The sequence below is a fragment of the Bubalus bubalis genome, chromosome 1, assembly GCF_019923935.1.
Source record: "Bubalus bubalis isolate 160015118507 breed Murrah chromosome 1, NDDB_SH_1, whole genome shotgun sequence".
In the NCBI taxonomy this organism is placed as follows: Eukaryota; Metazoa; Chordata; class Mammalia; order Artiodactyla; family Bovidae; genus Bubalus; species Bubalus bubalis.
Genome location: NC_059157.1, coordinates 172,318,300 through 172,334,049, shown reverse-complemented (window position 1 = coordinate 172,334,049; position 15,750 = coordinate 172,318,300). Strand labels below are relative to the sequence as shown.

At 35.3% G+C, this 15,750-nt stretch overlaps 1 protein-coding gene across 5 annotated transcripts in view; it reads left to right on the top strand.

Moving 5' to 3' along the window:
• The window catches only part of RASA2 (RAS p21 protein activator 2), a 126,287-nt gene that overhangs the window by 32,925 nt on the left and 77,612 nt on the right, over positions 1–15,750 (top strand). For all 5 annotated transcript variants that reach the window (XM_044946468.2, XM_025290769.3, XM_025290766.3 and 2 more), the window contains exon 4: positions 8,112–8,206. In XM_044946468.2, coding sequence (XP_044802403.1) covers positions 8,112–8,206 — 95 coding nt within the window. The remainder of the gene's footprint in view (positions 1–8,111; positions 8,207–15,750) is intronic.

Below are 15,750 nucleotides of genomic sequence, written 5' to 3'. Positions count from 1 at the left end.
GCATAATCATTTCACTGTACCTTGAAAATTATCATAGAAAATTTGTTGTTCTTGGATATTACTGAAAAATTTTTTTCTGACTTGATCAGTGAAAGTAATATTTGATTTTTTTAAACCTGTATTTTCTGATTACTAGTGAATTTGAGGAATTTTTACATGTTTATTGGTCTTTTACATTTTTCTTCTGTGAATTAGTTAGTTCTTTTGCTTATTTTTCTTTTGGGTGGAATTTTATTTATTCTTCTGCCTCCATATTTGATAAATCCGTTAACTTTTGTCAATTATATGCATATCAAATACTTTTCTTCTGTCGCAGAAGGCATTTCATAGTTTTCAGTCCTCATCTGCCTCTGTGTCACATTAAACTCTTTGGATTGCTTATTCAACTTGCTGAAAGCCAAGGAAAAGGCAGTTTAATATTATTGTATTTTCCTAATTATCTTCCTTCTGACTTCTTCTTTACTTATATGTAGACTTTTCTCTGTCCAGCAAACCCTTAATTATGGATCATCCCAAGGCTACATCCTTAAACACTTGTCTATGTGGTGTACAAAAGGTGGGAATATTAAGGTGAATAAATTTCAAGTTGCTCCCAGGTTATCTGGCTGATTAATACTAATATATTTAATAGGGTCTGTGCTGGAGGTCAGAGAAGGCAATGGCACCCCACTCCAGTACTCTTGCCTGGAAAATCCCATGGACGGAGGAGCCTGGAAGGCTGCAATATATGGGGTCGCTGAGGGTCAGACAGGACTGAGCGACTTCACTTTCACTTTTCACTTTCATGCATTGGAGAAGGAAATGGCAACCCACTCCAGTGTTCTTGCCTGGAGAATCCCAGGGACGGGGGAGCCTGGTGGGCTGCCGTCTATGGGGTCGCACAGAGTCGGACACGACTGAAGTGACTTAGCAGTGCTGGAGGTAGGAACAAAGTACTTGGGAGCATAGAGGAAAGAAGAGTTAATTTTGTTTGGTGAAGAATTAACAGAGACTACCTAGGTAGGAAAAGAAAGAAGTTTCAAGATAATAGGGATTAGCAGAAGCAGAGAAGAAAAGGTGAGTCGTATTTGTGGTGTATCTGCTGATATATGTAAATTACTTAGGCCAAGGTTGGTAGAAGGTGAAATCTGGGAATGTAAATTGGACCAAGTTGTGATGGACACTTAAAGCCTTGCTAAGGAATTTGGACTTTACTCTGTAGACAATTTAACCTTTTAAGAATCAGGAACCTTTTAAAAATTATGTATAACTGTATATACGAATATACTTGTGTATTTTAACAACTTCCTATGGTCTGAACAATAATAAACTCAGTGTCCATAGATAACATATTTAAAATGTGTATACATATATATAACTATATATACACATATTTTTAAAGTATGAAAAATCTGCTTTAAATATATCATGTATGGTTTATGTTTTAGAATAGAGAGAGATTAAAGGCAAGGAGGCCATCAAGGAGGCTGTTATCAGATGAGATGAATAGGGCAGTGGCAGTGGAAATGCAGATGAGGGAATGTCCTTCACAGGAATAGCTTCACATGGGATTTAGGGACTGAGGAGATAAAGGGGGGATATAAGAAAGGAAAGAGTTAAAAATAATCTTGTTTTAATAGCTGTCATTAACTGAGATAAAGAGCATTCAGGATAAGAGAGGATGACTTTGGTTACAAACAGGTTAAACTTGCATTACCTGGGGAGCATCTTGGTGGACATGTTTGTTGATTGTTGGAAACACAGACCTGAAGCTCACAGAAAAGATCTGAATTTGATGTTTGGAGATGTGATATTGAGAATCATTAGCATTATGTGAAACTTGAAGCCTCTGTTGGAATGAATGAAATTGCCCTAGGAGCACTTCTGGAGGCTTAACAGGGGAAATGAGGACTTAGTGAAGATTGATGAAGTGTATCAGGAAGATTGGAAGAGAGAGAGTAGGGAAAGCAAGGAGATCTCTTAATGGGAAAACAAGATTTGATAGAGGCTTTTGGTGATTATTAGCAACACGAGAGAGTGTGTATCTTTAATTGACTACTCTGACTTTTTAAGAAAATGTTTTGTCATTTTCATCATCTGTTTACTCATAGTCATCATATAGTATTTGTTGAAAAGGCCTTTAGTTGAGGTTTATAATTATTTCCAAAAATTGCTTGTTTTTTTTTTTTAATTTATTTTTTAAAGTAAAAATCAGTCCTATAGCATAGCATTTTCTGGGAATTAAATTTGAGCTAGAATTGAGAGAACCATCTTTTAAACTTCAGAAGATCTAAGAATGTGTACTGGTTGGATAGCTTTAAGAACGTGTTTGTTTTTAATTTTTAATTGTTTGCTAATACATGGAGAACTTTTCTGGTGGTCCAGTGCTTAAGAACCTGCCTGCCAGTGCAGGGGACGTGGGCTCCCTCCCTGGCCCTGGGAGATCCCACGTGCCTCAGGGCAACTAAGCCCGTGTGCCTCAGCTGCTGAGCCCACAGACTCTAGAGCCTGTGCTCCAGCTCCGCAACAGAAGCTAATGCACTGAGACGCCTGTGCTCTGTTTAATTAAAAAAAAGAAACTGGCATCTAAACCCTGATTAGATGTTATTTTGAGATACTAGTCTGCCATCTTCTCAGTTTGCTGCCTTTCCGAATAAGTTGTTATTCCTTTAAAAAAAAAAAAAAAAAAGAATATTTTTCTTTTTGTAAAAGAAAATTTTTAGTTATAATATTACAGACAATTAATTTTGGTCACTGACCCACCCCCCCCACCCCCAGTCCCCTTCCTGGAAGTGATAACTGTTATTAATATGGGGCATAATTTTTTGTATTAGAAACCTTTATATGCCAGAACAGTTAGGATGAAAACTGATTATAGATTAATTGAAAACTTGAGACCAAGCAACCATGTTAGAAAAAGATAGGAAATTGTAAAAGTAAGGCTTTGAAAGTCTTTTATTGTGTGATGTGTTGTCCTATGATATAGTGTCTTCTTCCCTTAAAAAGGGAGAAGAAGAGAAGAGAAAAACTTTTTGTTAAAAAAATATTCCATTTCCAGTAAGGATCCTAGTAATATTAAACATATACATTTTACCTTCTAATGTATATTTTCTAATTATTTTAGTTTTCAGAGGGATCTAGGCTCAAATAATTGAACCATGGTAGGCTGGTTAACTTGTATTTCTTACCTCTTGATTCAGAATGTTGTAAGAGAATTTCACTAGGATACCAGAGACCTGAATTCCATTTATGACTCTATCACTCACTGGCTTTGTGACCTTAAGCAAGTCACTGTACCTTCATAGGCCTTGTTCACCTATAAAATGAGGTTGGGTTTAAGACAGCTAATGTGTTTTTCAACATTAGAATTGTCATTTCTGCTGGCACTTACTTAGCTCCTAGGTCAAACCTACTGTTTAAATAGCTTAAGGCTACACTTCTGTGTCTGTTTGCATAGGAACTGTATCAGTTATCTATTGCTACATAACAAATCACCCTAATACTTAGTGGCTTAATTTAGCAATCTTGTATTTGCTCATGGTCCTGCAGGTCATCAGTTTGGGCCAAGCTCAGTGGGTGGTTCTGCTGGTCTTCCCTGGAGTCACTAATATGCAGTTACTTGGAAAATTGACTGGGCTCAGTGATTTGATCCATGTGTCTGATGGCTGGTGCTGGCCATGTGCTCCCCCTCCACATAATGTTGAGGGCAAGTCCTACTGCAGATGCTTATTAAGACTACTTGCATTACATTTGCTGGTATCCATTGGCAAAAGTAAGTGGCATAGCCAAGCTCAGAGTCAGTGCTGGAGGAGACAACACAATGGCATAGACAGGGAAGTATGATTTTTTGAAAGCCATTACTAATATACCAGTCTGCCACAGAAACCAAAAGGAATCATTCTAAACCCTGTACACTAAGGTACTTAAGTGTTGCCATTGACTGAGTTGCTGTTACTGATGCTGCCAGAATCTGTTCAGTCCTCTGGTTCTTTTTCATCTTGTATAGGCAGTCACACTTATCCCTACATTTATCTACCGTTTCATCATTTCTACTAGTAATCAAGTAGGAACAAGGCCATCAGGATGTTGCCAGTTGGTGATCTGTATCAGGATGAAATTTCTAAGAATATGTTGTATCTAAAAACGGGGCCCTAGTAGAACACAGTTTTTACAGATGGTAAGAAAATGCTGCCTAGAAGTGGTACTGGAAAGCTAAGAATATTTATATATTTTTTTACTTAGAGACCAACAAGGATGGTTTCTGTGTCCACAGTTCCTTCATTTCTTTTTGTATTTCCTCTCCTTGTCTGATTTTAAGAAACTGATATAGTATCTGGTATATAAATGTGTGTATATGTGGTCCAAACTTTTTCTGTCTATGAGTTTGTCAGTATAGTGGGGAAATGAAATAGTACCTTTAAATAATGTGTTTTGTATTTGGTTCCTGCGTTGACTGGTTAATTATTTTTATTTTATTTTTTTGAGTTTTAGGGCCAAGCAAATGTTTAATCAAAAGTTCTATTCCTAAGAGATATTTCCCAGTTTAAGCAAACTGTTGAAATGACTACTCCATAATTTATACATGATTTTACCATATACTTCCTTAAATAAACAGTGTTTGCCAAAGACATAAATTTGCTGTCAGAAAGAGAATAGGACTGGATAAAAGTTATTTTCAAAAGAGCCCAGTTCCTCAAAGTTGTGTCAAGAAACATGGTTTCCAGACATACCTTGTGTGAAGCATTGGGAGTTATTTGTTTATTTTTGATGTTGCTGATCTCATAGCTAGTGAAATAACGAGTTACCTTTGTTTAAAATAGTAAACATTAAAACGCTGTTGGAGACCATGAGGATGCACAGAATAAGTTTTTAAGATCATTGGAACTGAAAGTTGTTACAGAGGAGGTAAATGAGATATAGAGTTTAAATAAATCACCCAAGATCACACAGCTAATAAGTAACAAAATTGACAGTTGGCTGAGAATTAGTGTCGTTGGAAGAAACCTGAACAGGAGTGCCTTGGTTTTGAAATCAGGCTCTAGCACTCATTAGTGTGTGGGTTTTTAGTATCATTCAGCTTTCCTCATCTGTAATATACCATCTACCCCCAAGATTGTTATGAAGATTAAACAAAATGTGTAAGAATGTTACTCCCTGGTAGATATTTAATAAATTTTGGCTTTTCTTTTCAGTTCGGTGCTCATTCCACTATAATCAGGCTGCTTACATTTTGTATTTAATAGCTGCCATATAACCTGTTTAAGGATAGTTCACAACAAGAATGAGGAGCGATTTTTTGGGTCTTACTTGTATTTCAGAAACTTGTTCCTCCCTTCCCTGCTCCTTTCTTCCTTCCCTGAGTTCCCTTCTCCTTTACCCGCCAACCTTTCTCATTCATTCATTCATTTATTTACCTTCCCTCCTTCCCTTCATAACTCCTCTCTATCCTGTTTGATTCCCTAAGGCTGATGACATTTCTTTTTCAAGTGTTATATTGCCCAATGAAATGCTGAATGTGTTGGCTGGTATCCTAATACCTAATGACTTCAAATATTTTTCTTTGTTTTTCTGTCGTGCTTTGTCAGTTTCTTTGACTTCTTGAGATCCTGTGCTCTTCTCTGCTTCTTTGGACTGACTAGTCTCTTGCAACCAAATCTTTACATTTTACAAATTGATGCCTTAAAAGGAACTTGATAAGAGTAAGAGCTGGCAATAAAATTGCAGGTTTTTCTCATAAAAACAAATGGCTTATTTATACAGCTAGTCAGAAAAGGGTTTTTCTCCCAGGGGATATGAGCCATTCAATTCTTTTGTGACAGTGAGTACCATGGACACATGAGACATGAAGTAAGAGAAGAGGGTCCTCTCTTCTGGGCTTTTTTTTTTTTAACCTTTGAACTAACTTTTGGTTAGGCACTTGTAACAAAGATGTGTTTTCAGTGATCTGTGTTGTGAGTCATGAATAGAACAGGTATTTCTTAGATTTCTACTCTAGTTTTTAGAAGCATTATTGGTCAAGTAGTACTCTTGCCTGGAAAATCCCATGGACAGAGGAGCCTGGTCGGCTGCAGTCCATGGGATTGTAAAGAGTCGGACACAACTGAGCAACTTCACTTTTCACTTTTCGCTTTCATGCGTTGGAGAAGGAAATGGCAGCCCACTCCAGTGTTCTTGCCTGGAGAATCCCAGGGGCGGGGGACCCTGGTGGGCTGCCATCTATGGCGTTGCACAGAGTCAGACACAACTGAAGCGACTTAGCAGCAGCAGCAGCAGACTTTAGTTGAAGAATTCTGAAAATCAGCTTACCATTTAAAATATAGTGTCATTGTGATTATTTGTTGAATGAGTAAATGAATCCATCAAACCAGTACATTTCCCAAAAAACTTTTATTTTTTTTTTAATGGGCGTGGGTTGCCATGCCCTCCTCCAGGGATTCTTCCCAACCTAGGGATCAAACCTGTGTCTTCCTGCGGCTGCTGCATTGCAAATGGATTCTTTACTGCTGAGCCACCAGGGAACCCCCCAAAAAGCCTTTTTTTAAGTTGAGGGCTTGCTTTAGTGATGTTTGGATGTATTGTACATGCACGCATATGTACACTTACATACATATTCATAAATTATAAAACTAAAAATCCTGAAAATTGTCCAGTAGGGTCTATATGATTACTTTTTAATTAATAGCTTTATTGATGTGTTATATACATGCCATAGAATTTACCCTTTTAAAGCATGCAGTTCCGTGGTTTTAAGTATATTCATAGAGTTGTGCAACCATTACTACTAATCTAATTCCAGAATAAAATTTTAAAGACAGTTTTTCTGTGTTTGTTTTCTTGTTATGTCTTTTCTTTTCACTTGATACACTAAAATTGATATATCTTGACAGAAAACTTTTTTTTTTTACTGTTTTCCATAAGTTTTCAAATGTTGAACTGAAAGACCAAGCTAGGTCATAAAGTGAAAGGATATGAAGTTGGGCACTTAAAATGAAAATTTTTATTTGGTAAAATCAAAGAAAGTGAGCTATTTTTTACTTTAACGTATATCCTTTGTTGACGTTTTTGTGTTGAATGTTGGAATAAATTGTCAGTCATATGCAAAACTATCTACTTCTTAAAACTTGAATTGAGGAAGGAAATGCTTTGTAACCAACATGGCAAATACTTCATTATAATAAGAACATTTCTGTTTCTTCCTCTCATACTACTTTGTTCATTGCTCTGTGTCTGTTTCTGAGACATAGAAACTCTTTAGGGAACTGCTTTGATTTTTTTTTTTTAAATGCATTGAAGCAACATAAGCAGTGTTTACAGTGTTTTGATAAAACCAAATTTACAGTAAAATTATTTTAATCTCATAATTTCAAGTCAGTTTTCAAAATTATTAATGACCATATGATATTGTTATTTTCTGTTCTCTTAATTGGAGCTTATAAACTCTTATTAACTGCAGATATGTCTGTTTAGACAAAACACATAGTCTGTTCACAGTGTTCAAGAATTGGGAGGATTAGTTTGCGCTGTCATTGTACAATCATTGTACATTGCCTTTTTATACTGAGTGTACCCTGGGTAAAAAAGTGAATCTGAATAAGTACTAAAAGGTGCTGCTGCTGCTAAGTCGCTTCAGTCTTGTCCGACTCTGTGCGATCCCATAGACGGCAGCCCACCAGGCTCCACCGTCCCTGGGATTCTCCAGGCAAGAACACTGGAGGGGGTTGCCATTTCCTTCTCCAGTGCAGAAAAGTGAAAGTGAAGTCGCTCAGTCGTGTCCGACTCTTTGCGACCCCATGGACTGCAGCCCACCAGGCTCCTCCGTCCATGGGATTTTCCAGGCAAGAGTGCTGGAGTAGGGTGCCATTGCCTTCTCCACTAAAAAGTGCAATTGTATATAAATACAACTGAGTTTTGGTCTAATCCCCTAATTCAAAATGGCACAGAGAAGGGTCAGCCAAGCAGTAGAGGAAAATGAGGCACCTTTTCATTCTTTAAAATACACAAACTGCTTTATAAGAATGGATTTTGTTATCAGCAGATAAAAATTATTTTTAAATGTTTTTTTTAAAAAATATGTAATGGTGCTGATGATTATAGAAAATATGTTTCCTCATTGTTTTACTTATTTATTATAGGAAAAGTAGCCATCAAAAAAGAAGACTTGTGTAACCACAGTGGCAAAGAAACTTGGTTTTCGCTACAGCCTGTTGATTCCAATTCAGAGGTTCAGGTAAATATTAAGGAATAAGTCATGGAAGAAAAGGAATGAAAAATGAACTGATTATACTCGTTCATACAGAGAGAGCTTATCATACTTATTTTAAATTCTGGCACCACGCATTATACATCTCTGGGTGACATATAACTGGAAGAAAATGCCTTGCCACATGAAATCAAGAATAATTTATGTATGTGTATGTGTATGTGTTTGGGGGGGTTATATTAGGAGGACGTTTGTTTCCCTGCCTTAGTTCTTTTGTTTGAGTCACAGTAGCAAATTAGTAATTTTTTTAGATGAGGAAGAAGTTTTAATGAAAAAGATATGTTTTATTAACTCAGAGGAGAATCCTTAGAAGTGTGTGATTTCATCTGTTCTGATCAGGATGCTCTTTGCTGCTACTAAGTCACTACAGTCGTGTCCAACTCTGTGTGACCCCATAGACGGAAGCCCACCAGGCTCCCCCGTCCCTGGGATTCTCCAGGCAAGAACACTGGAGTGGGTTGCCGTTTCCTTCTCCAGATGCTCTCTTTACTGTGGAATAAACTAGATTTGGGCCAGTGTTATTCATTCAAACCGTGCCTAAGCCCACCATGGAGAGCCTTCATACCCACCATGTTTCCTGTTGTTCACCTTTCTTTTTATTTGAAAGGATATCATTACTCATTTCAAAGCTCTAGCTTTAAATAAGAGGTCTTTCCTCTTGCCAAAATGAGAGATCTTAAAGATTCTGTGTGTGAGTAAAGAAATATGTTTGGCTGTGTAGCTTAACTTTGTATTTGTTTCTGAAAAGTGTGAGCTGCTCTTCGAAATTGTTATTTCTATCTAAAGGGAATCCTTTTTCTTTTTTTCTGGTAACCCTGTTTATTTATAAAATATGGTAAGGATTGTGAAATTGTTTCCCAAGGGCATAACTGCAAGCAGAATTCTTCCTCTCTTAAAAGAAGTTATAATTTGCCACTGTGACTCAAACTGAAGTTTAAGGCAAGAAAAAAGTACTGCACGCACACCCACAGATGTTTGCAAATAAAGTGCCCGTGTCTCTGTTTCCTCATAACCTCTCAAGCATTCTGTTTGATTAAATTCTCAAAAAATTAAGTATCTGTTTGCTAAAACCCCTTCTTAAGTATAAAGTATAATTGAAACTTCTCCTTTCCCCACTCTATCGCATTTTAATGTTCTTTTCTTTACATCTGACAATAGCTTTTATTCTTATCCCAGTTATACTATTTGGTAAATGATCCAGGTGAGAGGCAATGTGATGATATGGAAAGGGTTTTAAACTTGAAGTGTAAAAATGTAGGTCCTAATTTTCATATGTGGTTATTTTACTGACCTTGAATTTTATTTCTGTAAAATGGGAATGAAAGCTACCATGTTGACTCAAATGACTATGAGAATCAAGTGAAATACCTTTAAGAGTGTTTCAAAAGCTGTTAATACCGATACAAATGTGAAATGTCTGTGTACCGCTGGTCAGTCAGGTGTTCATTTCCCTGATATGCCTTTACCAGAAGGCAGACTGAAAGTTTTGAAGTGCTTATTTTTCTCTTTAATAGTTGTAACAAAAAAAGAAAGATATGGAAAAAACTTTGAGAATTGGCCTAAAAGGAAGTTTGAGGATTATTTTAAAATGTAGTTTATTAAAGTCCAGTGTTTTTCTTATGACTAATGTGATTTGTTAAAGGATTTAAGGGACCCAGCTCTCCAAAGTTAGTTATTTCTGTAGAATACTCTTTATATAATTTATTGGAGGTAGTATTAGAGATCAGTACTGGGAAACAGACTTTTTATTTGATGGTGTATATTTAATGGTATGTCCAAAACATGAAAATCTGAAAATAGCATTTAACTGTTAGATATTGTTATATATGTTTTATTTGCTATGAATAATTTTCATGACCATGAGTTATTAACCTTTACAGTTCTTTTGTCTTAAATGATAGTTACTTTGTAAGATCCACTCACTATTTAAAATAAATTTTAGAAGGAAGAGTATTTCAGTGGTTGGGAGGGATGCATAACACTGATCACGTTAATGTGTACATTGGAAATATTGTTTGGCCCCAAAATGGATCTCGGAATATTAAATTAACCTTGTGAGTCTGAGAAATATAGAAAAGCAGCTTGATTCATACAAATTCTGTTTTGTTAATAAATTTGTTTCTTGCATAAGTTTTATAAAATTTCATAAAAATGTCATGGAAATAAGAGCAATTGTGGAGCCTTAGGAGAAGGCGATGAGACAGGTTGAATTCAGCAGGAATTTAAGCTAATAATTACCATTAGTAATTAGAACGGCATATACCGTGCACAGAACTAAGGACTTATATTATTTAACTTAATAATATAATTTAATATATAATATAATATATATTATATAAATAATATAATAAAATATTTAACTTAATAATATAAGTTAAATAATTATATTATTTAACATACTATTTAACTTAATCTTCAGATTAGCATTGTGAGTTGTAGGTAGCATTATGTCCATTTTAAAGATGTAGAAAATGGATTCATAGAGGTTAAATGATGTCTGCAAAGTTACAAAACTGTTAAGTGGTGGAGCCATGATTCCTATAAAGAGCTTATCTGATTCTTAAATTCCTAACCATATGGTTTTACTGCCTGTCACTTTTCTGTACTGTTGGTCAGAAAAAGACTCCAACAGATTATTTGGAGAATCACTTAGGAAAATCTGAGTATAAGGCACTGAAGTGTACCAAATTAGCTCAAAGAAAAAAGGGAGGGATGTTAGAAAGTTCCTAGGGAGCTCCTTGGAGTATGATTATAGGAACTTTAATATGACCAATGAGAGCTAGAAAGTTGTCAGGCAGTTACAAAGGAGCTGCAGGTTCTTACTATAACAGACCAGATACAGTTCACATAGTCAAAATTGTTTTTGAGGTTTCTCATAAAGTACACTAAAATATTGTTTTTAATTTCTCATAAAGTACACTAAAATATTGGGTGGTTTATTTATTTTTGGTTGACCACTGCATAAAATAGCTGGCTTGCATTTGGTGCCATGGCAAATAAAAAATATATGCTGCATAGAGTTTCTCTCAGTACAGCAGTAGGTACTGCAGAAGGGACATAGGAATGAAACTCACTGATGCATTTCTCCCTATATCATGTGTTTATTGTGCTCATTGAGTATAAGTGCTTATTATTTAGTGTTTTTTTTCTTTCCCTTTTATTTTGTAAAGTGAATAGTTAATGTTTTCTGTTTCCCCTCTAGTTTTAATAACTATTCACTTTGCAAAAATGAAGAGGAAAGAGAAAAAAATTGTTTAATGATGAGATTCCATTGTATTCCTTTTATATGTCTGATGAGACTGCATGTCTCCCCCTTCTGCTTCTCTCCATAAACCCACTTTAATTTCTTATTGACAGCTAAAAAAATGCCATATCAGTCTTTAAGCCTGTTTGACCATATGTCCCTGTCATGCTAAGGGCCGTAGTCAGGCCTTTAGACCCCTAAAGGACCACTCACCCTAAGACTTCTAAGGTCTGACTCAGTTCTCTGCCACAGTTTAGAGGGAAAATTTGGCAGACTTGGGTTAGCCCACTGCAGTCTAATTTGATATGATTGGGGAGTAAAGTTTTGGGGCTTGTCCCATAAGGAAAGGGTTTAGGGTTGAGGAAATGATTGATATCTGCTCCAGGGGAGATACTTGATTTCCTAGCTCCAATTGGCATTTGTACCCAAAAGAGTTGCTAAGTTATTATTGCCTAAAGATTTTCAACTGTGCGTGAGAACTTCACTCATTCTTCAGTAGATAGGATTCCTTTCAGTGCTAAAGTTCTAGGGAACGTGCAGAAACATAATTTAGCCCTCAAATAAGAAGCTCCCTTAGTAGTAAGTTGGATTTTTATATCAAAACAATTCAAAAATTGCTAAGAACACTTAACCCCTTACCTTGAATTATTTCCCAGATGCTTTATTAATTGCTGTTAATGTTAATTTTTTTCAGTTTTCTTTTCAAACATTCAAGATAAATAATATTTCATGAGTGCATTTTTCTATACTTTTTTTGTTTGTTTTGTTTTGCAGCATTCCTCTGTGGCTTGAACTATTCTTTTCTCAACCTACTCTAACCTGCCTTCAGACCCCACAATGGGTTGGAGGGAATGCATGGACAGCTCTCACTAATGTTACTGTTACTGAGTCTGGTGGTCATTTTTCAGTCCTCCTCTTACATGGTCTTTCAGCAGCTTCTGGTATTGTTGACTGCTCCCTGTTTTATGAAGCATGTTCTTCCTTAATTTCTGGTCCTGGTTATCATCGTACTTCATTTGGTGTCCTTTCTCTGTATTCTTTGCCACCTAAACAAAGTTAATGAGTTGTGTTGGTACCCCTTCCTATAAATTCTCTTTTGGCTAAGGTGATCTGCAGCCATGCTTTTAAAGCTGTTTGGTCCTGGAGTTCACCACAAACTCTTTAAGTATTTTTCCTTTCTTTATTTTTCAAGTGCTATGATTTAAAAAGTATGCTTTTATATTGATATGACTGATCAAACCAAATCGCTCATATGGAGAAGTTCTCATTAATTAAGGGTGTTTGTCTCAACACAACTTGTACAAGCAGTAAATCCAGATGCAGTGTCAGTCACATCCTTTTGCTGTAATTGCTTAGTTAATAAGTCTTTACCAACAAGCTTATCTTGAATTTATGGATCATGCCATAAGTTATTGATTGTTTTGTAGGGTTTTTTTTGTGTGTGCGGGGGTGGTAATATGGCTTCTGCCCTATCTATTTAAAACAAGCATTAAAAAAAAATACAGTAACAATGTATTCTTATATGCAATATGTGTATGTTTTTTGTTATAAATTTATAGAAAACATTTTTAAAAATAAATAAAAACTAAAAAGTACAGTGATTATAGCAAATAATGCATACATTAGAATTTCTTTAAACATGTCCAGTTAAGACATAATGAGTATGTGGGTATTTTAAAAACTGCATCTGTAAATATTATAAATTTATAAACATGGACTAAAAAAGGAATGAGTCATTCTAGATCATAATAAATAATTTTTAAAGAGAAAACAAATCCATCTGTAAATAGAAGATAATTAAGTACAGCCTTTATTTTTTCATCAGCTAGGCAGCTGTGTCCAAAATGATTTATAGAATTAATTATTATATAAAAGAACATTGATCAGAAATCTAGAAGTTTCCTTCAGATGAAGAAAATTTTTCATCAGTTGAAAATTACTGAGTTCTGTGAGATTATTGTTAAAATTTAGTGTTTTTGTGATTGAAAACTAAAAAAAGTTTAAACTCATGCAGTTTTTAAGTGTATGTATTGTGTTTTGCCCAAATACCTGTATTCATTTGACTTTCCCAAACTGTATGCAAAAATTCACGTAATATCTACTATATGGTATGAGAATATATGTACTATAAAATTAAAATAATCCCAGATTTTTCTATGTGAAATTTTTATAATAGTAGCTGAAATAAAGTTAGAATATAAACCCTCAGATAGTACCAGAGTAATATAAGCTTCTAAGTATGCTGCTTATACATATTAATGTGATATAGTTGCTTATATTAACCTACCATGATTAGTGCTCTGAAATATATATAGAATAATGCCCTCTAAGAATTTGATTTGTTTTTTAAATGAGAATATAGAAGATGATCAGATATTTGATCTTCCATTATTTCCTCACATATAAAGGATATATTATTTTGTTATTGAACCTTCCTTATGAGGATGGATAATAAGAAAGCTATGGTGGATCAAATCACACTGCACATTTATCACCAGATATAGTTTCTTGTCAGCATCTTACAGTTACTTCTTTGTGAGTACCGTCCCTGTTTTCTTTAGTCGCCTTAGGATTCTTTATCTTCTGTTTTCATCAGTTTTACTATGCCCTGCCTACGTGTGGTTTTCTTTATATTTATCCTACTTGGGTGTTCCTAGGGGCTCTTAGTTACTGTGCCTTGATGTCTGTCTTCAGTTTAGGAAAATTCCAGGCAATTATCTCTTTCCATTTTCCCCCTTGTTTGTTCTTTCTCTTTTCTTCTGGGACTTCAGTTACATGAATAATAGACCATTTTACTATGTCTCATATGTCTTTTATGCGCTCTTCCTCTCTGACTAATCTATCATCTATTTCACCAGTCCTCTTTTCAGCTATGGCTAATCTGTGGTTAAATACATGTTCATTTTGGTCATTTTATTGCTTAATTCTAAATTTTTCATTTGACAATATTTTAGCATTTCCGGGTATTTGCTCAGTTTTTCATTTCATTTTCTATCTCAAAAAAACCCAAAACCAAACTCTGTCAGTTAAATCCATTGTCTATGTCTCTCATGAATCTGATCCTCTTTGTCAGGTTTTGGTTTTTGGGGTTTCGTGGAGGGGGGTTGGTGTTTGGTCTAATGGCATGTTTCATAATTTTTGATGGAATGCTGGATATTGAAATATGAAATATTTTAGAGATAACTTGAAGCTCTGGATATTTTTTCCTCCCTCCAGAAAAATTTGCTTTTGGTGTGTGGTTAGGCTAGAGGCTGATCTCTTTAATCCAGTTAGGGATTTGGCTGATTCCAGGCTAGATTTCACTCATCGTAAGGCTGATCTATGTTGTTCACCTTTCCTACTCAAGCATAGGCCTTCAAAGATGCCAACAGAAAGCCTGGGTGTTTACAAGGGCTTCGCTATCTTGGTGGGCCCTGAGCTCCCACTTTTATCATTTCCAGCATGAGATTATAGAAAGTTTTGAGTAAGCTTTTTAGCCTTTCAGGCCACTGCTGAAGTTAGAGAGTGCCTTTCAGCAGCTTCTTTGGTTGCTCTACCGGCAGCTTCTGTTTACACCTCATCGGCCAGAACTGTATCTTTTGGCTATCCTTAGCCACTGTCCCTGGCTTCAAAGGAAACTAGGAACCGTTTTGCTGAACTCATAATGTTTTACTGAAACCTCCCCCCTCTCAGCCCCAAATAAACTTGTTTTAATACTCTCCAGATTTATAAAATGGTGACAGATGTAAATAAAACTGAACTTGCAGGTGAATATAGTAGGGAATACCAGATTTTTCTTAAGTGTTTTCAAATAGGGGTTTCTAACACTAAAAAGGACCTTCAAATAATTTTTAAAACTTTCTGTTCATTTTTTTTTTTTTTTTTACTAGAAAGCAAACACCTTGGTAGTAGAAACTTTAAAAATCTAGATGAACAAAAAAGAAAAAACTTGAAATCCTACCAACCAAAGTTTGATCAATGTTTTGGTAGGGAGCTTTATAGTAATTTTATATAACAATACATGTAGTATGTTTTATTTTTACAAATTAACTTTGAATTATATACCCTATTTTGTGATTTGTTTCTTTTACTAAGTATCATATATATATATGTATATTTCCATGTTAAAGTATATAATGAGGGTAGTACCTTACAGTTTAGAAATTAGTTTCCTTAATTCAGTTCATAATGCTTTTTAATTTTAGTGTTCCACCCTAGTAGTATGTATCTTGTGTGTGCTTGTTCTCTCTCCACTCTTTTTTTGACCAGGTTAATACGTAATTATGTT